This window comes from Capsicum annuum, chromosome 5 (genome assembly GCF_002878395.1).
Source record: "Capsicum annuum cultivar UCD-10X-F1 chromosome 5, UCD10Xv1.1, whole genome shotgun sequence".
NCBI classification, from domain to species: Eukaryota; Viridiplantae; Streptophyta; class Magnoliopsida; order Solanales; family Solanaceae; genus Capsicum; species Capsicum annuum.
Window position 1 is genome coordinate 212,245,580 of NC_061115.1, and position 23,122 is coordinate 212,268,701.

General features: G+C 32.4%; 2 protein-coding genes across 3 annotated transcripts; both read right to left on the reverse strand.

Annotated features, from left to right (window-relative positions):
• Nucleotides 1-1,525: 1,525 nt before the first annotated feature.
• LOC107871224 (probable protein phosphatase 2C 49) lies at nt 1,526-5,476 on the reverse strand. The gene is made up of 2 exons (XM_016718085.2): nt 4,986-5,476; nt 1,526-2,725 (listed from the first exon to the last, which is right to left on the reverse strand). Exons 1-2 carry the CDS (start codon nt 5,208-5,210, stop codon nt 1,727-1,729), a joined length of 1,224 nt encoding a protein of 407 aa, XP_016573571.1. The 5' UTR covers nt 5,211-5,476; the 3' UTR covers nt 1,526-1,726.
• A 6,331-nt stretch (nt 5,477-11,807) lies between these two features.
• On the reverse strand, nt 11,808-22,526 carry LOC107871225 (hydroxyproline O-galactosyltransferase GALT3). Of its 2 annotated transcripts, none has more exons than XM_047412702.1 (8): nt 20,477-22,526; nt 19,714-19,949; nt 19,326-19,604; nt 19,006-19,134; nt 17,891-18,067; nt 17,711-17,818; nt 16,029-16,269; nt 11,808-12,143 (listed from the first exon to the last, which is right to left on the reverse strand). In XM_047412702.1, the coding sequence occupies exons 1-7, from the start codon at nt 21,291-21,293 to the stop codon at nt 16,063-16,065; spliced, it is 1,953 nt and encodes a 650-aa protein (XP_047268658.1). In that variant the 5' UTR covers nt 21,294-22,526; the 3' UTR covers nt 11,808-12,143; nt 16,029-16,062. The 2 variants fall into 2 exon arrangements, with proteins under 2 accessions (XP_047268658.1, XP_047268659.1); XM_047412703.1 differs by lacking the exon at nt 11,808-12,143 and adding an exon at nt 12,946-13,468 and having other exon boundaries at nt 20,477-22,493.
• Between the last annotated feature and the right edge of the window lie 596 nt (nt 22,527-23,122).

A 23,122-nucleotide genomic window follows, 5' to 3' on the forward strand; every position in this document is an offset into this window, starting at 1 on the left:
TCGAACCCAACAAGTGGTATCAGAACTTACGGTTCAATGGTCCAATGGTGTGGTGAGACGAGATTAAACAGGTTCAAAGCGATTTTAAAATCAAGCTGGAACAATTTGGATGATAATGAAGATTTTTGTCTAACTACACGTGGAGCACAAGTTTCAACCATATTTTCAACATTTTTGTTGCTGCATCTTTAAAAATAAAAACAAAGTATTAATTTTTAACCCATTTTTAATCATGACAAGCAACAGTTATGAAGATTATATCTAGAACGAAGTTCATGCATGTGATGTGAAGAAGGCGGATCAAGTGAAGAAAATCAAGCCAAAAAGGGGAGATTTGTTAGGATTTTTGTCCCGATTTTTTTACCAAATTTTAAGTTTTACTTTTTAAATAAAAGTCTTTTCCTGAAAGGAAAATATAAAACTTTTTCATATTTGGCTAACCTCTTTCTTGGAGGAAAGGTTTTGGGCATCTATAAATAGAAGACCCCTTTTCTCATATCATAAGCATCCACAATGTAGTCGTTTAAAGAATCTCGTTTAGGGGGAGATTTTCTCCCTATAGATTTTAAGTTTATTTTGATTTAGTTTTAAATATGTAGGTCAATTGGTCAAATCATATTCAATAATATATTTTTAGTATGTTTTTTGTGTCATCTGAATTATCACCACAATAATTTGCAACTAATAGCTTCCGCATGACGCCCTCTCGATTTCGAACCCAACACCAATTTATTAATTAGTAAACTAATTTACTAAATAGAAATGAAATTATTTTTTGAAGGAAAACACCAAAGGTAAATGGATAAGAAATGATTGAGATATTTAGCATTTTGCAATCATACAGTAACAATAAAAAATGTTTACCCAAAAAAAAAAAATCCTTTGCCACAGAAAATTATGTCCTCACAAACCCTACCTCCAATAGTCCTATTTAACCTTCATTCTTTGGCCAAAAATAGATTAGGAACCTCCCAATCTAGATGAGGTAGCCCACTCTTCTTACGTTGAAAGCCACTCATAAATTGTTTTTAAATAACAAGTAGCACAACCTAAAGCCACTTAAATTTGACAAATAAGACAATAGTTTAAACCCCCAACTCTTTAAAACTATCATTATATTAGTGTCAGATACTTCAAAATAGTATATTTTTGAAAGATTTAATTGATTTTGTGAGTTTCATTGATTGTCCATCTCCAGTTTGCCGATCGGTAAAATCTCTGAAATTGACCAGCCAAACGGAGTTGTTTTGGTTATTGTTTTCTAAATGAGACAGTTGCCTACGCGAATCACCCATTTTTAGACTCTGCTGAACCACAATTATAGACTGACCGTACTTGTGATAGTTTTCAAGAATCTAATATGACCACTTAGGTTTATGTTGCCACGATATTGACCTATTGAAGTGGTGGTAGTACACTTTTGAAGTATTCTAACACAAGCACAATAACTCTTTGGTAGCATATTAGATTAGTCTAACAATCCAAGTTAAAACAAGAAGAATTTTTTCCTGAAATTACTCAAATATCACACCATTAAGTTATCCTTCCATTAAAAAGAATTGACAGTACATATACTAAAATGTTTAGCCTTACAAAACTGCTGGCTGCTTTTTCTCACTACCCTGAAGCAGCCTCAAACAGACGTGAAATCAGAAATAACAAATGATTCTTCTTTACATATTGTAGCAAAAAAATACTAATATGGTCATCAAATGCTAGTTTACACTCAATTGCTTCCTAACAAACTTTGCAGCTTCTTCCTCGCGTCTTCAGACAAACTACAACACCTGAATCTTGGCCTCTGGGATGGAACTGGAGTGCGGTGATCAGGAGACGTAAAGCATACAACGATTGCAGTGAGATTGTCATCTGTGTCTTTAAATAAAGCTTGATTCACAAGTTCTCTGGCAGACTGCTGAGGGTCATTGTGCACCCTAAGCTCACCACGAACGATATTCACTGCTTCTTGATTTGACATCACATCCCAGATGCCATCGCAACCAAGTATCATGAACTCATCATCCTCGGTCAACAACATCTGCTTAACTTCTGGCTCTGCAGTAAGAGGAGATGCAGACCCAAATGGAAGCTTCATATACCAATCTCCAAGGGCTCGAGTAATTGCAAGATCACCATTTAAGCAACCATATTCAATAATACCGCCCAACTTCTCAACTCTTTGTCGTTCCATCAGACAAGTTGGCCTGTGATCTTGAGACAACTGGACTGCAACACCTTTCCTACAAAGGACAGCACGACAGTCACCGGCATTAGCAACCACCAGATGTCTTCCCAAAACCAGAGCAGTTATTGCTGTTGTCCCGCAATAGGCATCAACATTACATTCATCAGCTAAGGCCTGATCAGCAATTAAAAAGGCTCTGAAGTGAGAGCTTTCCAATTCTTCCAAGAATGCTTGATCAACAACAGATGTTTGTGGCAAATTAGCATCTTCAAAGAAAAATCTCATTGCGTTAGTCCTGACATAAGCAGCTGCATCAGAACCTCCATGACCATCAAACACAGCATAGAAGGCACCTGGAAGAGGCCAATTGTATAGAGAACCCAACTGATCTGAAAGATCATCAACACGAATATGTTCATCTTCATTGGATCTACGAGGTCCAATATCAGTATAGCTACCCGAACGAATAGCTGGAATAACATTTCTGCTTCTAGCTGAATCAATTATAGTCGTCTGAGTACTAGTTGAGCATCTCACACCCTAAATAATTGCAAAAATATAGAAGGTCAGAACACGGTTACACTGCATTTCAGTCACACAATCAGATAACAGTATCAACAAGCATAACAAAAACTCTAAAACATATTCAATCATATAGCCGCTGCCCATAAAAGAAGTGAGATAATAGTGTCTGCAATCATATAACTGCAGTAACTCACATAAGAAATGAGATAATATAGTCAAATAGCTCAACAAAATCGAAAGTAACCAACAAAAACATCGTTTATCACATGGAGAAACCAATAAGAGTTCAAAAGTGAAAATCCATTCCTTCAGCAAATAGAAAAATCACTCAACTACAGCGCAATCCCGAACTAGTTCAGTCAGACATACGAGCCCCCCTAGAATTTATCGTAGTTACACTATTCTTATACGGACCCTAAACTTAGCACAACACACTTTCTTTCAACTTGGACCTGCTACACACTTCCAGCAAAATTTTTATACCAGCAATTCCACTACTGAAAACAACTCAAAATAGCAAAATTGAGCTTCTTAACCCCTTCCCATACCAATAATATCTATCAGATGAACCTTTATCAACTCTGAACCCTAAATATCAGAACAGATCCATAACAAATACAACAACATACGCTGTGTAACCCCCCAAGTAGGGTGTGGGTAGGGTAGAGTGTACTCAGCCCTTACTCCAACCTCATGGAGGTAGAGAGACAGTTTCCAAGACGACCCTCAACTCAATTCCAGAATAAAAAACAACTCAGAATAGCAGAATTGAGTCTTGTTAACCCTTTTCATAGCAATAATTATCCATCAAACAAACTCCTTAAATTCCGAAAACTAAATAATACCACATCAGAACCTCTACACAGATCCAAAGCGAATACACAGAAAAAAAACCAGTGTATTCCCACACAGTGGGGTCTGGGGAGGGTAAGATGTACGTAGTCCATACCACTACCTCCGGAGAAGTAGAATACACAGAAAAAAAGCAAAGAAAAAAAAGTTGCTACAGAAAATCCAACACTAATCATCTCCGAATCCCAACAGGTCAAAAAATAGGTAAATTCTTCAAAATACGCATACATAAACCAAATCACCACAAATTTAACTCAAAACAGTCACCCAAAAAAGAAGAACAAAATAAGGAAATCAAATCTGAAACTTCACCAAATTGGAAACCGAATAAGCAGAGGAAAATTCACAGGATTTTGGAAGAGAAGAAGGCGTAGTAGTAGCAGAAAAGACAACCAAACGCTGATGTACACAACTGAAAATTTAGGCAAGAAACAAAATCTCGGCATCTACTACTACATCAAAACAGTAGTTGGAGTCGGCGGCTCCCCCACGGTTCCTCTACGCAGATCCAATTTTTCACAACAAACAAAAAGCACATAGAAAAGCAAATAAAAACAATATGCTATTCGAATTCCACCCGAGCAAAATTAGGTAAATTTTTCAAATTGCTGCAAAATAACTCAAATTATTACCAAAAAGAGCAGAATAACAAGAACGGAAAATCAACAGTGAAACTTTTCCAATACGGAAACTGAATCAGCAGTCCGAAAAGTAGCAGCAGTAGTCGAAACATCAAAAAACTCCAAATTTTCCTCTGCAACCACCGGCGCTGCCATAGAAACTCGGATATACTCAACGAAAACACTATTCTACACTCAAAATCTCGGCATCTACCATGCAGATCCACTTTTTCACAACAAACAAATACATACACAAAAAGCAACGAACAACCACATGCTAGCAGAGCAAAAATTAGGTAAATTCTTGAAAATACTACCAAATCACGCAAACTAACTCAAAAAATTACCAAAACATGAGAAATCTGAAACTTTACTGAATCGGAAACCAAATCAGCAGCGCAAAACTATGCAAGATTCTTCAAATTACTACCAAATCACGCAAACTAACTCAAAAAAATACCAAAAAAACGAGAAATCTGATACTTTACCAAGTCGGAAACCTAATCAGCATTGCAAAATTAGGTAAATTCTTCAAAATACTACCAAATCACGCAAACTAACTAAAAAAATTACCAAAAAAAGAGAAATCTGATACTTTACCAAGTCGGAAAACCTAATCAACGGCGCAAAACTAAGTAAACTCTTCAAAATACTACCAAATCACGCAAACAAACTCCAAAAATTACCAAAAAAAGGAGAAACCGAATCAGCAGCCAAAACTAAGTAAATTCTTCAAAATACTACCAAATTACACAAACTAACTCAAAAATTTACCCTAAAAAACGAGAAATCTGAAACCTTACCAATTCAGTACGAGAAATATCAGCAGAAACCAAATCAGCAGCGCGAAATTCACGAGATTTTGGAACAGTAGTAGTAGCAGAAACATCAAAAAACTCCAAATCCTCATCACCGACAACCTTCGCCGCCGCCGTAGAAACACCGATATAGTCAACAGAAACTTTCGGCTGACACAAAATCTCCGCATCAACAACCACCATCTTTGTTGAAGAATTCTTCACAATCATCAAAAATTCAGTAACAAAAACTCAACAATAATTTGTAGTGATTTTATGGATTGATTTTTGATTAAGAATAATATTAAGGAGAGTTTTAATTAATTGTTGAATTGTTAAGGAGGGTTTTTTAGTTGAAGGATTTTATTTATATAGAGATATTAATTGGGCGGCTATTGGGAAAGTCGCGATTATTTATAGTCGTTAGATTAAAAAGGTACGTGTGGTTGGAACGCGTGATGCGAAAAAGGCAATGTCGATTCTTACTCGGATTACATGATCTCTTTATTAAGATATTAAGAATATAATAATAAATTTCTTCATGTTTTATTTTGATATTAATTGTACTTATTTTTAAAATTATTTTAATATTTATCTTTAAATATTAATTAATAGAGATAACATAGTAAAGTCAGCATATCAATTATTATTTTTTATTAATAAATATGCTAAACTAAAATGAGATAAGTAAATGCGAATATAAAAAGTAATTTATTAATTTAAATTTATGTCCAATAAAATTCATCAAAGGTAAATTATTCACTATTAAAAAGAAAATTTATGTACTATAATATTTTCTTCGTTCACTTTTATTCGGCTCATTTTAACTTGATGCGTTCATTAGGAAAATAATTATTGATATTACTTTACCATACTATTCATATTAATTGATGTATTAAAGTATTATGCCTTTTAAATAGTTTAGAGAATAAATAATTAATGATAATGATAAAATAGAAAATTTTCTTTTGTCTTACAAAATTGTAGGACTACTTATTTGGAACTCTAATTAATTTGAATTTATGTTGGGTAAAATTCATAAAAGAAAAATTATTTATTATTAAAAGAAAAAGGGTATGTATAATACCATTTTGAGAGATTTCAAATTAAGAAACAAAGAATTTTATTGATATTTCATATTAGGAGCGGAATTAGATAGGAATAAGGAGTATTTGAACCTCTTTACACGAAATTACATTATTTATAAAATATTAAAGTTATTTTTGTGTTTGTATAATAAATATTGGACCTTATTTAAACTTTTTACGTATTTATTTTTAATATTTTAAATAATTTTAATAAAATTCTGATTTTGTCACTATCTAGACTTGTGATCGAATTATATAATTGTATGTGCTTACTTCATTTATCTCAAAATACTTGACATATTTTTTTTTTTAATAAATTTCTCAAAAATAAAAAAAACATTGGTTAGAAGGAGTAGTTGATTTTATTTTAATCTTATTTTTATCTTACTTATGATCTTTATTTATTGAATATTTACTCAATTCATATGTCGTATTTAAGGTGCTAAAATATGCAAAAAAAAAAAAAAAAAAGATAATTATTAACACTAATGTAAAGCAGAAAAAATATTACATCATCTTAAACTTTCAAAATAAATATTTTTAATAAGAAAAATAAAGTGTTTTGAGACGAAAAGAGCAATATAAACAAAAAGTTCATCTAGGCAGCCTTTGCTAATTAGGCCATCTACGTGTTTTCCTATTATACACGAAACCTTGGACTGACTTTTTAAGAGTAAAAATTTGAAAAAGAAAATATATCTATTTAATTTCATTTTTTTTTTCAAAGATCCAATTAAGAGGCATTCTGCAAGGAAGAATCTTAATTAGGATAATGAATTATTCATGCTAATTAATATGTTCATACAGAAGTCTCTAAAAGTATTTTATTCTTCGTTTAGATACCTAATCCAATAGGAAAGAATACAAGAATGGCAATGTTAGTGTGATAAAAATTTGTTCACATTTATGTTTATGTTAAACTAATAAATTATGATATATTTAAGTCGTTGATCTTTACTTGTGAAATATTTTTCTCGTTTATTTTATTTATAGTTATTTTTCTTAAATTTTTATTTTTATATATCACTTTTGACATATTAAAAAAATAAAATATTTTTTTTTATTTTATCTGTATTATTAATTATTTATTCACCAAATCATTTTCAAGACATATTTCTCTGAACTTTAATTAATAGGGGTAGCATAATAAAATAGTCATATCAATAATTATTTAACGAGTATCATGTCAAAAAATGACAAGTAAAAACGAACTGAGAGAATAGTACTTTCTCCATTCTTAAATAAATTCTCATTTTGTTGGACACACCCTTTAACAAATTACTAACTTCTAGAAAATAAAAGGTAACTTTACAAACGTACCCCTAAATAAATTATCAATTTATTCTTGAAGGCTTAAATAAACACTTATTTAGGAATAAAATTAAAAAAGAAAGAGTCAATTCCTTATATTGCCAATCAACTTTGAAAAATATCCTACTAAAGTCACTTATTTTTTTTGTTCCAATAATGTCATTCAACTTTGTACATTTTCCTTACTAACTAACAATTGCTAAAATAGTCCTTATTCGTTATAAGAAAAATGAGCAATATAGTCCCTTAAGGTAAATTTAAATAGTTTTTATTCTTTTATATGAAATATTAATAGGCCTCCAACTATATTTCAAATTTTTACTTTATTACATACTCCCTCTATCCCTTTTTAGTTGGGCAAATTTCATTTTACACGATAATTAAGAAATTATAAATTGCATGAAAATTTTACTATTTCACCCTTTGACAATATTAATGATATGGGCATAGAAATGAATATTGAAATTAGAATTATTCACATTTTAATGTATACTATGAATTGTAGGGGTATCATGAAGAAATTAATCAATTCTATTTTGATCTAGTAAGTAATTAACTAATATGAGTTATTTATTTTTAGTAAAACGACCAACTAAAATGGAACGGAGAGAGTAATGAATTTAAAAAGACATATCATAATATTAAAAAGCGAAAAAAAAATAAAAAATTGAAAGGTGTATTTAGTTTTTAAAGTCAAGTTGAAGAGGTAATATAGTTTTTTTTCCAAATAATGTAACTGGATTGACAAAAATAATGTCTAAAAATTTTAACATTTTAAAATTACACAATGTTAATATGATTTTTTTCTAATTTTATTTAATGTTGATTGATTTATGATATTATCATGATATCCTTCATCAATATTTGAATTTATTATAGAAATTCCTTAAAATATTTATATATGATTGTTTTTCTACTAGCTAAAGAGCCGGGAGGTTGAAGGAATTCATCGTCCTTTATATGAATTGTGAATTTTCTGACAATTATTTTTAGAAGAAACAAAGAACTAAATTTGAACTATTTTATCAAAAAAATAAAAATTAATTATAAAATAAATAAATATAAAATATTATTTTATCATTTTATAGTCGAACTTCTAAGTATCACTAACATTTTTGATGGACTACATTATTTTAATATTACAACTAGAAGTTAAATTAAAATTTTACACACTATTTTTTATAGTTAAAAGCTTTTACTATTTCATATTATTAAAGAACATGGATCATTTCAATTCAAAAATTAACTTAAGGGATTTTTTTATTTTTTTTAAGAATAAAAACTATTTTAGCAATTATTAATTTGTAAGGAAAATATACAAACTTGAATGACATTATTGGAACAAAAAAAAAAAAGATAAATGACTTTAGTGGGATACTTTCTTAAGTTGAGTGACAATACGATGAATTGACTCAAAAAGAAAAGGAATACTTATTTGGGAACACAAGGAATATTAACTTGACACACACATTAAAACTAATAAACAATAGAAATAATTTTACTACATATTTCATCCATTTTCTAAATAAATGACTTTTTTAGCTTGGACACACTCTTTGAAGTAGAGCCTTGGAGTAACTGGTAAAGTTGTTGTCATATGATCAGGAGGTCACGGGTTCAAGCCTTGAAAACAACCTCTTGCAGAAATGTAAGGTAAGGCCATACACCCTTGTGGCAGGGCCCTTCTCCGAACACCGCGCATAGCGATAGCTTTAGTGCACCAGACTGTCCTTTTATTCATTCTTAAAAAAATAAAAAGTGTTTTACTAACTTGTCTTTAATAAATACCTGAAAAAGAAGGTACTAGCTCTTTAATAAAATCTTGATTTTGTAAATAAAATTTTTGTTTAAAAGAAGGTAAAATTGATAGAAATCATTAATGTTTTTTACTTAGTTAAAATGGACAAAAAGTGACATCAATTAATTTTTCAAACTAGATAAGTATTATTGTACATCTATTTTGAGTATACTAACAAGTAAAGATAGACCAAAAAATATTTCGATGCCAAAATTTTATCACTTAATTATAATTAGTTAATACATGTATTGTCACTTCATTAAATTATTCAATTAACTATAATTATTTCATTTAATTTGATCAGATAAAAATTTTACTATGATGTTTTGTTGCCACCTATTTGGGCAATGGTAAGGATGATGTAAGTCATTATGGAATTTCAAACAATTGACGTATTTTCTACTTATCCTCAAGGTCAAACATATCACACGTTAAAATTACAACAATACTATTAATTCCCAAATTAATAACGCTCACATCGTAGACAAATTGGCGGATCAAATTATATATAAAAAGCGTTGAAAATAGATTAAATAAAAATAGATAAAATATTTGACTCGCTCTGCATTTGACATGAGTGAGTCATGTGGCATGCTTTTCTTTTTCAACTTCATGCGATGACCTAAATTAAGTATTGTTTATAATCATAATTAGAGGTAGGCTGTGACAACACTTGTATGGAGCATAAAAGTATGAAACTTTTTTTTTTTAAGATTGCTATTGTATTTTCAAATTGTTGAGCTTTAACTTGCTAGAGGCGAATTTAGAATTTCAAAACAGGAAATTGAATCTACATTCAATTACCCAAGAGACACGTTGCTAAGGGGTTTCTTTTCTACCACTGAGCCATTTCTTGATTTATTTATGGGTTCCCATCTGTTAATATTTATATGTTTTAACAATTTTTCTCATGGAATTATAAGCCTTCTGTAGCAGATGTAAATTTCCAAAAGCCCACACTCGCTATCACAGATTCGCCCCTGTATCTCACCCGTATTTCTTGCATTTTGAAGAGCAGAAAAAAATCTCTCTACCTACTCTGAACAATCTTTTTGTGAAATTATCAAAACGAATCGATCATCTCCTATTCTGTTTGTTTTAGCAACTTATCCTAAGGCCTTCTTGCCAAGAGCTTCCATCAATGACAAAGGAAGCGACCCATCGGCTATGGCAAGGTGGCTTTGCCTATCCAATAAAAGAACAGTGTGGTGCATTAAACTCTCGCTATAATTTTAAAAAGGGAAAATGATCAAAATATTACGATCTATTATATCAAATTTACATTGCATTTATATAAAATGTTATTTTTACAACTCGAACTTAGTGACAATTTTGCATGTCTATCCAATAATCACTAAGAACAAATCAATTTCTTCTACTCAAATAATGGCTAGGGCCAAGAAGTATCCATTCCTTTCTAGATAGTTCTTCAAATATATATATGTCAATTAGGTGTGTAAAATTGAACCGACCGATTAATTAAATCGATAAAAATGTTATTAATTTATTATGTTATTGGGTTAATAGTTTAATAAAAAAAAATTATTGGGTTTATTAGTTCGGTTCAATTTTTTCTTATTGGGTTATTGGGTAAATCAATAACCCAATAAGAATATAATATATATGACTTATTATATATTTCTCTTTAATTTCTATCAATTAACAAACCTGTTATTTCAATTATACAAACTCGTAATTTCTCCTAACAACATTTAGTTCAAACTTGAAGATTCTTGTAAATTAAAACATATTATGTAAGATTTTTGATTGTAGCTAAGATTCAATTTTTTTTTTTTATGTTAGTTACTACTATTTCTATTTTATGAGTATTTTCTTATCAGTTAAACCGAAAACTGAACCGTTAAGGACTAAAAATTGATAAACCGATAAAAAATATCTTATTGGTTTGGTTATTAATTTAGCATATTTAAAAACCAAAAATCGATAAACCGATAATATATAAAATCGAACCAAACCGACCAGTGCACACCTCATTGTCAACCTTCTCCAATCCAAATTAATACGTCATTAAACACGTTAATAATATTTATTCATTGGTTGCACAAATTGGCAAAAATATTTATTATTTTCAAGTTAAGTCTACGCTGACTTGAATATATAAACATATTACTCAACTTACTATATTTATACAAATTTCTATCCTTATAAAATAATTATAAAATTTTTGACTAATTATATATTTTTTTAATGTATTAAGAGTTAATTATGTATCTTTAACACACTCAAAATTGAAAAAAAAGACTATATCAAAAGATAATTATATATCTTTACAAAGACAAAAATATATCCTCATTAAACGTATTATGTATTTCGATAGATAAAGTCGAAAAAATATATTAAAAACTAATTATGTATCTTTACAAAGAAAAAAATATATCTTCATTATTGTGAATTAATTATATATCTCAACATACTCAAAATCAAAAATTTTAATAATTATATAAAATATTGAAATTTGTAATGAAGCTTCAAACCATCGAGATTTATGTTGTTTATAAGGTGTAATAATATTAGTTTTCATTAAATTAAAATTTTGTATATAAAGAAAAAGAAAAGAGGAAAACGAAAACTAGAAGCAACTTATCAAGGGGCATTCACTTGTACAACCTATGGTCGAAAATTATACTGTTCAAATAGGATGATAATAATTTTCTTTTGGTTTTGTATGTATTGATTTGAATGACACGTAACATATTCTTACAAGTTTTTTTTCCTATTTTTTATATAAAAATCCTGATTCTACTACGAGGGTACGTAGCCATTTTGTTTTTTGTTTTTTCTTATGAGACATGCATACTTTAAGAGGAAATAATAATAGCGATAACACAACCACTAGAGTTGGCATGGTGATTCATCATCATGTCCCTTAAACAAGAAATCGAGAGTTCGATCCCCGCCTTTGACAAATGGAGCAAACTTTGTGGCCAGTTCTCTACCGCTAGTACGCTGACAAAGGAACGGAGGAAGATTAGTCTCACGGCTGTCAGCTATAGTTTTTTTGGGAAACCAAAAAAGATAAAATAATAGCGATAACACTAACAACAATCATAACCATACTGTAATTTTATAAGCGGAATCGTAAAAGATAAAAGTGTATATATATCAGAACTCAATAAACTTTGTTTTCAATGAAATAAGAACAAAAAAACAACATGAAATTAATTAATTAATTACACGTAAAGAACAATTATAACGAATCTTTTGACTAATACAAACATATATAAGGAAGATTTATTCCTTACGTTGTATAGATAGTTTGTCTTTGTCTGTCTAGTGTTCTAATTTTTCTTTGTTCCATTCGATATTTGGTTTCTGTATTGAAGCATCATTAATTTTTTAATTAAAAAATAATATAAACATACATCTTAACTTATCATATTAGACAAATCTCCATCCTAACAAAGTAATTACAAAATCTCAATATATCGCTGTTGGATGTATCGTGAGTGTATCGTGAGTTAATTATGTATCTCGACAGACCCATAAATTGAATATATATATCGAGAGCTAATGATGTATCTTTACAAAGGAAAAAATGTATCTCCATTGAATGTATATGTATCTCGACAGATCCAAAATTGAAAAAAAATATATTGAAAACTAATTACAAAGGAAGAAATGTGTCTTCATTGTATGTATTATGTATCTCGATAGACCCAAAATTGAAAAAAAAAAATGTATCGAAAGCTAATTATGTATCTTTACAAAAGAAAAAAATGTATCTTCGTTGAATGTATCGAGAGCTAATTATATATCTTGACAAACCCAAATCGAGATTTTCTATAATTAAGCTCCAAACTATCAAGATTTATGTTGTTTGCCCTGATTTAAATTGGCGCAACACATAGTAGAACAAAGACGTAGCCGAAAATGATTAGTGGACACTATTTCTAGTTTTCTACCGTTAAATATCACTAGACATTTTCTTTGGCTCACCACATTGTAGAACAAAGACATAGCCAAAAAGTGACCAGTGGACGCTATTTCTAGTTTTCTACCGCTAAATACCACTAGACATTTCTTTGCCTCACCACATAGTAGAACAAAGACGTAGCTGAAAAGTGATCAGTGGACACTATTTCTAGTTTTCGACTGCTAAATACCACTAGACATTTACTTCGGCTCACCACATAGTAGAACAAAGACGTAGCCGCAAAGTGATCAGTAGACGCTATTTCTAATTTTCTACCGTTACATACCACTAGACATTTTCCATGGCCCACAACACAGTAGAACAAAGACGTAGCCGAAAAGTCATCCTTTCCCCAACCCTGCACATAGCGAAAGTTTTAATTTACTAGACTGCCCTTTAGATTGTCTTCAATAGATTTTTAGTTTAATGAACGCATTTCTTATTAACATTAGTCTAAAAAGGCACAATCAAGTCCAAGACTTAGCACAACTATCATAAAATTGGTAGGTACAAGACATAAAAAGTGGAACTATTTCCCACAAGATAACTACTACATGAAATTAATTAATTACACGTAAAGAACAATTATAACAAATCTTTTGACTAATCCAAACATATATAAGGAAGATTTATTCCTTACATTGCATAGATAGTTTTGCCTTGGTCTGCCTAAGTCTTTAATTTATTTATTTTTTAATTTCTCATTTTGTATTTAGTAATATTTGACTAATCAAAATTCGCGCATTGTAAAATCTATTTTGAGAGAAATACTCCCAATAAAATTTTTTTCTATACCTAAAGCTAGAACTTAGCTAGAACTTAAAATCTCTGATTAAAAATAGAGAGGTTTCAATTAATGTCTGAGTTTGATTTTCGAAAAGAAAATGTAACTTTTACAAAAAGCTTTTGAAAAATATGTTTCGGATTAATTTTTAAGAAAATGTTAATAATAAATATTTTATTGATTTGTTTTGTGAAAGATCCATGGGGAAATATTGCAAAGAGTACCAGTAACAACAGGAAATTTATCAAGATATAAAGTATTTAGAATAAATCCAGACACTCAAGTTGAACAATAGAAGAACCCGTTAGATTACAAGAAGGTGGTAATAAAAGAAAAATTTTAAACTTACCAGCTCATAACTATATATATATATATATATATATATATATATATATATATATATATATATAAAATCCAACCAAATGAAAAATAGTTCAATTTCTTAAGCTAAAATAGGTAACAAATTAATAAGCATTTTTCCAAAAATTACCGCGATTATTTATCTAAGACATAGCTAAAAAGTGACTAGTGAATGCTATTTCTACCATTAATTACCACTAGATATTTTCTTTGACCCACCACATAGTGAAACATTTCAAAGACATAACCAAAAAGTGAACAGTGAATGCTATTTCTAGTTCTCTACCGCTAAATACCACTTGACATTTTTTTTGGCCCACCATGTAAGTGGTATAACCTGCAAGGCACATTGAAGCAGTACTCGTTGAAACAAAAAGTCAGAAATGTTGTGTGTCAACCATCACCATTTGATCAATCAAAACTCAACACTACCTCTAGTAGGAGTGTAGGACCAAGCACTTAAAAAAAGATGCAAACAGTTCAACGCCATCAGTTTCTTTTTGGACAGGGAGAGCTAACAACGACAACAACGTACCCAGTGTATTCCCACAAAGTGGAGTCTGGAGAGGGTAATGTGTACGCAAGTCCACATGAAGTAGCAAGGTTGTTTGTTTCCAATGGACCTCCGACTCAGGACAGATAACAGTTTAACAAACAAAAAATATAAAAACACACAACAAAATAAGGTAACACACTGCTAGCTAATAAAGGAAACAAGACAACCACAAGATAATACTATAAACTATCTATTCGAAATCGTAGAGATCACCGAAACACACAAACAAGAAACTCCAGACACAGGCATTGTTCCCTACTGTTACGGACGAACTCCTACCCGCTAACCCTCTACCCTGATCCGCGTCCTCCACACCTTCCTATCAAACGTCATGTCCTCGTAAGCTGTAACTGCTCCATATCATGCCTAATCACCTCCCTCCAATATTTCTTCGGTCTACCTCTACCCCGCCTAAAACCATCCATAGCCAATCCTCTCACACCTCCGTACTGGAGCATCCAAGCACCTCCTCATTACATGCCCGAACCATCATAAACTCACTTCCCACATCTTGTCCTACACGGAAGCCATTCCCACCTTCTCCCAAATAATCTTATTTCTAACCCTATCTCTCTTGTTAAGTCCACACATCCATCGTAACATCCTCATCTCCGCCACCTTCAGCTTTTGGATGTGTTCTACTGTCCGACCGGCTATGTTGTATGGAGCGAAGTATTGGTCAATTAGAACTCCCATATCCAAAAGAGCTTGCTGCACTAAAATTGCATTGTAATTTTTTTAACATCACAAGGTTAAAATGAAATGCAAAAGTATGCAACTGTCTATGATAATCCTAATTTGATAACCTAAACAACAACAACAACAACATACCCAGTGTAATCCCATAAGTGAGGTCTCGAGAGAGTAGTACGAACGCAGACCTTACCCCTACCTTGGGAGGTAATTTCATAACCTAACAACCATTTAAAATACACTGATAGTGGAAAAATTCTTTGTTGTCAATATGAACTGTGAAGATCTAATACACTGTCATTGTATTTTAAAATATGATAGCAAGTTCGCTTACGATTTTTATCAGGTTACCGACCAACATTTATCATACGTATAAACATCTCTTACACGGTATATAGAACTTAAACTCGTTAGTATAACCAACATAAGATGGTACATTGATTACATGAATAACAATATAGTACCGCCAATGAACAAACATAATCATATTTGAAACAGTTGAATCTGCAAAAAAATTATACTCACTAGTCAATTTGCAAAGTTCAGGATTGCAGCACGATCACTCGCAGCAGTTTGGTTCGTGCTCTTTCTGCAATTTCTCCCACAGACATAGTACCATCCTCGGATTCTGATAATGTGCAAGAATATAGCCTGATTCACAACCGGCATTGTAAAATCTCTCATTGTCAACATACTGTACTTTGTCACCCTTCCTCCTGAATTCCTCAACCCAAATGCCCACAGCAACATCCTCAAGTTTAAAAAGCTGACAAAAGATACAAAAACAAACAAAAAAGAGGACATTATCAACAAAAATAGCAAACAAGTTAGCATTTTGAGTGGATTCTTGACTTCAGAAATTTGTCTCGCGTGCTTCGTCTCCTCCTTTCTTTTTGGTTCAAAGGATACTATTTTATATAGCATCAAATAATATTACATTCATAGTTCTTCTATACTAGATAGTTCCAAGTTTGTCGGTGCAATTATATCTTGTTATCAGTCCACACAAGTAGTTGTAGAATTGCTCTTGTAGTTTCTGGTCCTTCCATTTCTATTATTATTGTAGAGGATTAGTGGGTAGGAGTTCCGCCGTTCTAGTAGGGAAGAGTGCTTTGTTTGTATCTGCGCCCGGAGTTTCTTGTTCATGGTATTTCGGTGATGTCTATGATTTTGGATAGATAGTTTATAGTAGTACCTTGTGGGTGTCTTATTTCCATTAGTATCTAGCAGTGTGTTATCCCATCTTGTTGTGTGCTTTTGTATTTTCTGTCTATTATACTGTATATGTCCTGAGCCGGGGGTCTATTGGAAACAGCCTCTCTACTTCATCGAGGTAGTGGTATAGACTGCGTACACTTTACCCTCCCCAGACCTGACCCCACTTTGTGGAATACACTGGGTATGTTGTTGTCGTCAAATACTTCAACTATTATATTATTTTTTTTGTAGTTACTGTTGTTGTGTTACTATCTGCTATTTCTTGTACTTCTATTACTTCTTCTGGACTGCTTTGGACTACTTTTCCCTTCAGCCAAGGGTCTACTGGAATCAGTCTCAGTACCTATGATATAGGGGCAATACCCTCCCTTTCCCCCGACCCCACTTTGTGGGATAAACTGGGTATGTTGTTCTTCTTGTTGTTGTAGTAGTAGTTCCTAGTGTGTTTGCTTCAAAAACATTTAAAACAAACAACGGAGGAACTCTAGAAAGCAAAATGGTGCTTTTTTTCTAATGCAGTATTTTGCTTCATTCTATTTAGTCTGATGATGATATAAAATGTACTTAAATGAAGAAGTGGGGATTAATATAGACGAACCCAACTTGTTTGAGACTCAAACATACTTCTTGTGTTTTGCTTCTTCCTATTGATGATACGGATTAGATTCTTTTAGTAAGTTGATTATCTGTACCATTTTCTGTTAAGTCACAACAACAACAACAACAAGCCCAGTGTATTTCCATACAGTGGGGTCTGGGGAGGGTAAAATTACGCAGTCCATACCGCTACCTCCGAAGAAGTAGAGAGGCTGTTTCCGATAGACCCCTGGCATTTTCTGTTAAGTCACATAAGATCGAAATAAACAGTTCAACTATTCATTTACTCCTTGAAACTATCTTCTTAGTAGTAATTCATGATAAGAAGGCAGAAAGATCAGGTCGAAAAGAAAGTTGAATTCTGTATCGCAACAATAAGACTTGAGTATTACCATCAGTTCCCGTTCTTGATGGCCCTGAACAATGAACTTAGCTATATCTCGAGAAATAATATAACCTGGTCCGTGTGCCCATGGGGGATAGGAGGAAGGAGGATATTCCTGCAGAAGGAAATTGTGATTAAAGAGATTGTATAATGCTAATATGAAAGACACGAGTTTAGAAATAAATACCTCGGGACTGATATACCACTTGTTGTCTTTATCCCTGTGGGGTGCAGAGTCGAAAGATATTCCGCCATATAATATACCATTAGGATCCTTTCCCTTGAGGCTAGATAGAACTTCATCGATCCGTACAAAAGCATCATCATCAGTCTTCATAACGTATTTGGCAGGTAGGATTTTAACCTGCAATTTAATCAAACCAGCGTTTTAGCCAAATATTCGTCAAAAATATATCTAAATAATACTACTAATAATAAAAGTTCCATATGAGTCTAAACCTATCGTCAACTAGTAGCTATCACCTATACGGATCTTTTTCTTCCATTGTATCCTATCTTTAGCTAAGTCTGTGTTGATACCAAGCAATTGTAGGTCTTTTGAGATCACTTCCTTCCTTGTAATTTTAGGCTTATCATGTCCACTTTTAACACCTTCACTTACCATAGTTTCACACCTATGGACCGGTGCATCTGTATATAGACGCAGAACATGTTCAAACCATCTCAAGCAGTCATCTCGCATTTTATCCCCAATGTGTGCTACTTGCACCTCTTGGCGAATGTGGTCATTTCTAATCTTATCTGATCTGGTATGACTGCATAAATGTCTTTGCATCTGCATCTATGCGACACTTATCTTGTGGATATGTTGGACTTTAGCAGCCCAACATTCACTAGTTTAAGGATATAGCAAGGAATATTCTTATATACAAACCAACAACCTTTATATGTAGCCAAAAAGCCTTCATACACTAAATATTCTCCAAAATGAATTGTGAAGTAAAAAAAATTTTCACCTCACCCCAACGGGAGGATCAATGATGTGCCCACTTACCGTCCAGCGTGACTCGAACCTTCAACCTATCAGTTGATGGAGGAGATGCTCAACCACTACTAGCGCTAGCCTCACTTCAATTGGTGTAGTAAGACTTTATAAAGCTTTTCTGGGAGTGTATGTAATACAATCCTTTAGCAATTATAAATAAAAGAAGACTCAAATTTGTGGTGGGGCCCTTCCCCGGACACCGCGCATAGCGGTAGCTTAGTGCACCGGGCTGCCCTTTTTTAATTAAATAACGAATAAATTCAAATTTTTACTCATAAATACTTGAAAGTCCTTACACCCATAATACAAATCGCTATGGTCTTCAAAGCTAGCAAGCTGTAGTAATCAACAAAAGGTAATAATTGGATATCTCCATAGGCTTGTGCTTCCTTCCATAGCTCGAAATTGACCTGCCTATTTTTATCCTGCATTTGTTTTCGAAAGGACATATAAGTAATGATCAATTCCTAATAGAGCAACGAAAAACATTAGACAATGTAATTTAGCAACAAAGCTAAACAACAATATCATACAACTGAGATATCGTACTTGAAATAGATGGAGAAAATGAAATTAGTTACTACAATAACTACTTCCAGTTGACTGCCGCACTTACAAGACCAATAAAAAATCGGACAGCTACTTCTCCTGACCGCACAGCTTCATATTGCATCCATGATTTCCTCAGTGCCATACGTCTCTCAAAATTGTTTCCAGTAGAGAAAACTCCAATTAACATGACAAGCCTCTTTTTACGAGTTGGTGGAGCTTTGAGGTGCTCAACGTCATAACCCAAGTCCAAATCATTGGAAACAGGTAATCCTTTCGCTAAGATCGATATGGTGTCCACACCACCTATCACATTGACTCCACTAACCAACCAAGGTTCAAGTTTCTGCATTTGTAGAAACACAGTACTATAAAAGGAGTTATCCATAAAATTCACGCAACAGTTCCAAAAGATAATAAAGCTAAGTGATCTCGCTGAATCTATCAACACTAACCTCTCTATATGCAAAAGAAGTCTCATGTCTTCCATTGACCGTCATATGGAACCCCTCTATACCAGCCCATAGTGTTGCAGTAAACGGATTACCCTCAAGAAAAGGGTAATTGGCAGCACCATAGGCACTAGAATTTGACACATTTGTGGACTTCGGATCGCTAGGATTGGTCGTATTTGCCGTTTCTTGTATATAATTTCGGAAAATTTTGGCGTTGCATTTGACTAGTCCATCAACTGATATATGTAGGAGACTATGTCAGATTACTAGGTTAGAAGGAGCATACAACTTTCTCCAATATGCAAATGATGATATGACTTATCAAAGAGCAAAACAGGAACGATTCCTTTTCAAGCAAATGTTACATTGACGATTCATTGAATGGTTGAATTCATAATAACAAACTTTCGAAGACTTGAAATTTGTGGCATAATTCACTAAATGAGAACCATCATCATCGTGCCACGTGGGCGAACCCAATCTATACCTATCTTGCTTCAACTGAAGCTGGTCACAAATCCTTATAGTGAAGTTCTAGTACTATCAGATAATTTTCAGAAAAGGGTTGCAATCTACTCAGAAGACAGAACGAATCCCTCTCTAAGTAAACAAGCGGTTTAGCAACTAGCAAGTAAGATCGACATTTTAGATAGAAGACTATCTCTACAAAGATATCCAAGATCACGTGTAATAGTTTCTTCCCTGAATGAACACAAATCAGAAGATCACAAAATGTCAAGTAATTCTTTTTTGAATAATTTACCTTTTATCATGTCGGTAGAGCCATGATCAGGGCATTTTTCCACCTTACCCCATCCAGAATCATTAGTCCATGTATTTTGAGTGATGAGGGGATCCTTTGTCAAGTTCTCCCCGGGCAAAATTACATTATAATTCAAAACTATAGGACGGTTTGTTTCCTCTGGAAGTTTTGAACCTACAAGCTCAATTTGAAAACTTTCTTGTTTTGCATCAGGTATACCGATCACAGTAATAGATGAATCCTCAACTAAGCCACAAGGGATCCTGAGATTGCTCCCATCCCTCAATGTCGCGGTATTGAATGCAGTTACAGAATAAGGACAGTCGTCATTTTCCGTCTCAACTTGAGAGGCCTTACTTTTCTCAATAAACGAAACCAAATCTTTCCACGCTATAGCAGCCTCCTTAACTCCTTCAGCAGTTCCATTCAAACCATCTGATCTAGACAACAACAATCTCATTTTGCTCCATGCTAGCAATGCCTTAGACTCTTCCCTTGAAAAATTACTCAAGCAGTATAGATCATTAAGCCCTTCGACATCAATAAGACGCGGTTTTTCCTTAAACGTAACTAGCTCTACTGGTTTTAATTTAACATCTTTTGGACCTTCATTAATGTCTGGATGATCATTGAAAAACCCATAAGCTGATTGCTTTTGCGGAGACTCTCCCTCACTGCTGCCCGACTTTTCTACAATACTGTATGATTTTTCTACACTGCTGTATCGAACCAACAAGACCAATGCAAGACCAATAATAAGAAGGTATCCAGCCCACTTCTTCCTTCCCACTTTTCTAGTTAATATATACTTCTTCATTCCCACTTTAACTCAGCCTATACTTAACTAGTGCTTCACTAGAGGTCTCGTGTTCAAGCCCTCAATATGGAGTCCCCCCTACTTAACTAGTGCTCCACCAGAGGTCTCGCGTTCAAGCCCTCGATATGGAGTCCCCCTACTTAACTAGTGCTCCACTAGACGTCTCGTTTTCAAGCCCTCGATATGGAGTCCCCCTTCATTAGGGAGCGCTTTAGTGCTTTACCCCTAATGTGAGACTTTTCGACGTGAATCTGGATTTAGTCAGACCCCAATATGGGGTACCAGAAACTAGTGTTCCACCAACACCCAAGAACTGAAAAACCTGAATGTTCACTTAAGCCCAACATTGAAATCTTCACATAACGCAGCTAATTTATGCAGATTCTAACATTCTTGAAAACTAAGAAAATCAACTTTCTGGCTTTCTTTCTTTTTCTGTACTACTTTCTATTACAGTGAAATGAACTTCAGAAAGCTAAAAAGTCCAGACTTTTCAAGAAAATGGGGGAAAAACAAATGCTGGTAAAGATCAATAATCAAAATAATAAGAACTAAATTAACCAAAAAATCAACTTTCTACCTCTATTTTCTTCTGTAATTCTTTCTTTTACAGTGAAATGAACTTTAAAGTAAAAAAGTTCAGATTTTTCAAGAAAATGGGAAAAAACAAAAGCTAGTAAAAGCAAACCAATAAGCATTAAAATTAACCAAAAAATTCAACTTTCTACCTCTATTTTCTAATGTTCTTTCTTGTTTACACTAAAATGAACTTCAAAAAGTAAAAAAAAGTTCAAATTTTTCAATAAAATGGGGGAAAAAAAAAACAAAGATGGCAAAGATCAATAAGCACTAAAATTAACGAAAAAGCAACTTGATAAGCACTAAAATTAACCAATAAAATAAACTTTCTGCCTTTTTTTTCTTTGTACTTCTTTGTTTTACAGTGAAATGAACTTCAGAAAGTAAAAAATTTGAAGCTTTTATTTTTTTTCATAAACTGGTGAAAATAAATTGATAAAGATCAAGAAGCCAAACAATAAGCAATAAAAATTAACTAAGCCTCTGGATCTGCACAGGGGGGAAAACAAGATTTTCTTGATTTTAGTGAATAAAATGAAGAGAATTTATGAATATTTGAGAATATTAGGAAGGTGTTTGAGTTTTTACTTCTCTTCATTTGGCAGAATCAAAATTTTTATTGACGGAATTTAAAAGTAAATTCTAAAATATTTATCGATGGAATTTAGAAGTAAATATACAATTAATATAAACTTATTGAAGGCGTCTTAAATATATATTAAAAAATCTTTTTAATTGTATAAAAATAGTACTAGTATAATTTTTCATTTGAAAGAATTCATCCCCTGCCTTTAAAAATAGAGAGGGAACTATAATATCAAAAATCGAATTCTCACTAAGTTGAAAATTTAGATGATCAAATCACAGCTATCAATGTTTTTTTTTTTAAAAAAAAAAAAACTTAATTCCAACATTATATGGTTTAGTTAATTATTGTTATGTGTTTACCCAAACAAAAAATTATCTTTATGTTTCTAATTGTTGTATAGTAGGCTTGTTGTTAAGAAATATGGGATGCCATATGGCTTCCTTTGCTTTGGCTTCTTGCCAAGTAGTACTCCACTTCATTATATTATTGATTACTTATAAATTTATAACATGTTATTAATATGAATTTCTGTAAAAAAAATTTCAATGATATTTAAAAGTTAGTATTTATTTTCTTAAATAATGTCTAATATTTCCAAATACGAATTTAGTATCCTAGATATATCGGGCAAAACTTATATGTCCTGAGCACTAGATGTCGA

What these genes read in the sequence shown, in the direction of transcription:
- LOC107871224 (XM_016718085.2), bottom strand. Translation starts at nt 5,210, where the DNA reads ATGATTGTGAAGAATTCTTCAACAAAGATGGTGGTTGTTGATGCGGAG. An exon ending in ATATTTCTCGTACTGAATTG is followed by an intron (nt 2,726 to 4,985) that starts GTAAGGTTTCAG and finishes GCAATTATTTAG; the next exon opens with GGTGTGAGATGCTCAACTAG.
- LOC107871225 (XM_047412702.1), bottom strand. Translation starts at nt 21,293, where the DNA reads ATGAAGAAGTATATATTAACTAGAAAAGTGGGAAGGAAGAAGTGGGCT. An exon ending in AGTGGTATATCAGTCCCGAG is followed by an intron (nt 17,819 to 17,890) that starts GTATTTATTTCT and finishes TTCCTTCTGCAG; the next exon opens with GAATATCCTCCTTCCTCCTA. An exon ending in ATCAAGAACGGGAACTGATG is followed by an intron (nt 16,270 to 17,710) that starts GTAATACTCAAG and finishes ATCTTTTGTCAG; the next exon opens with CTTTTTAAACTTGAGGATGT.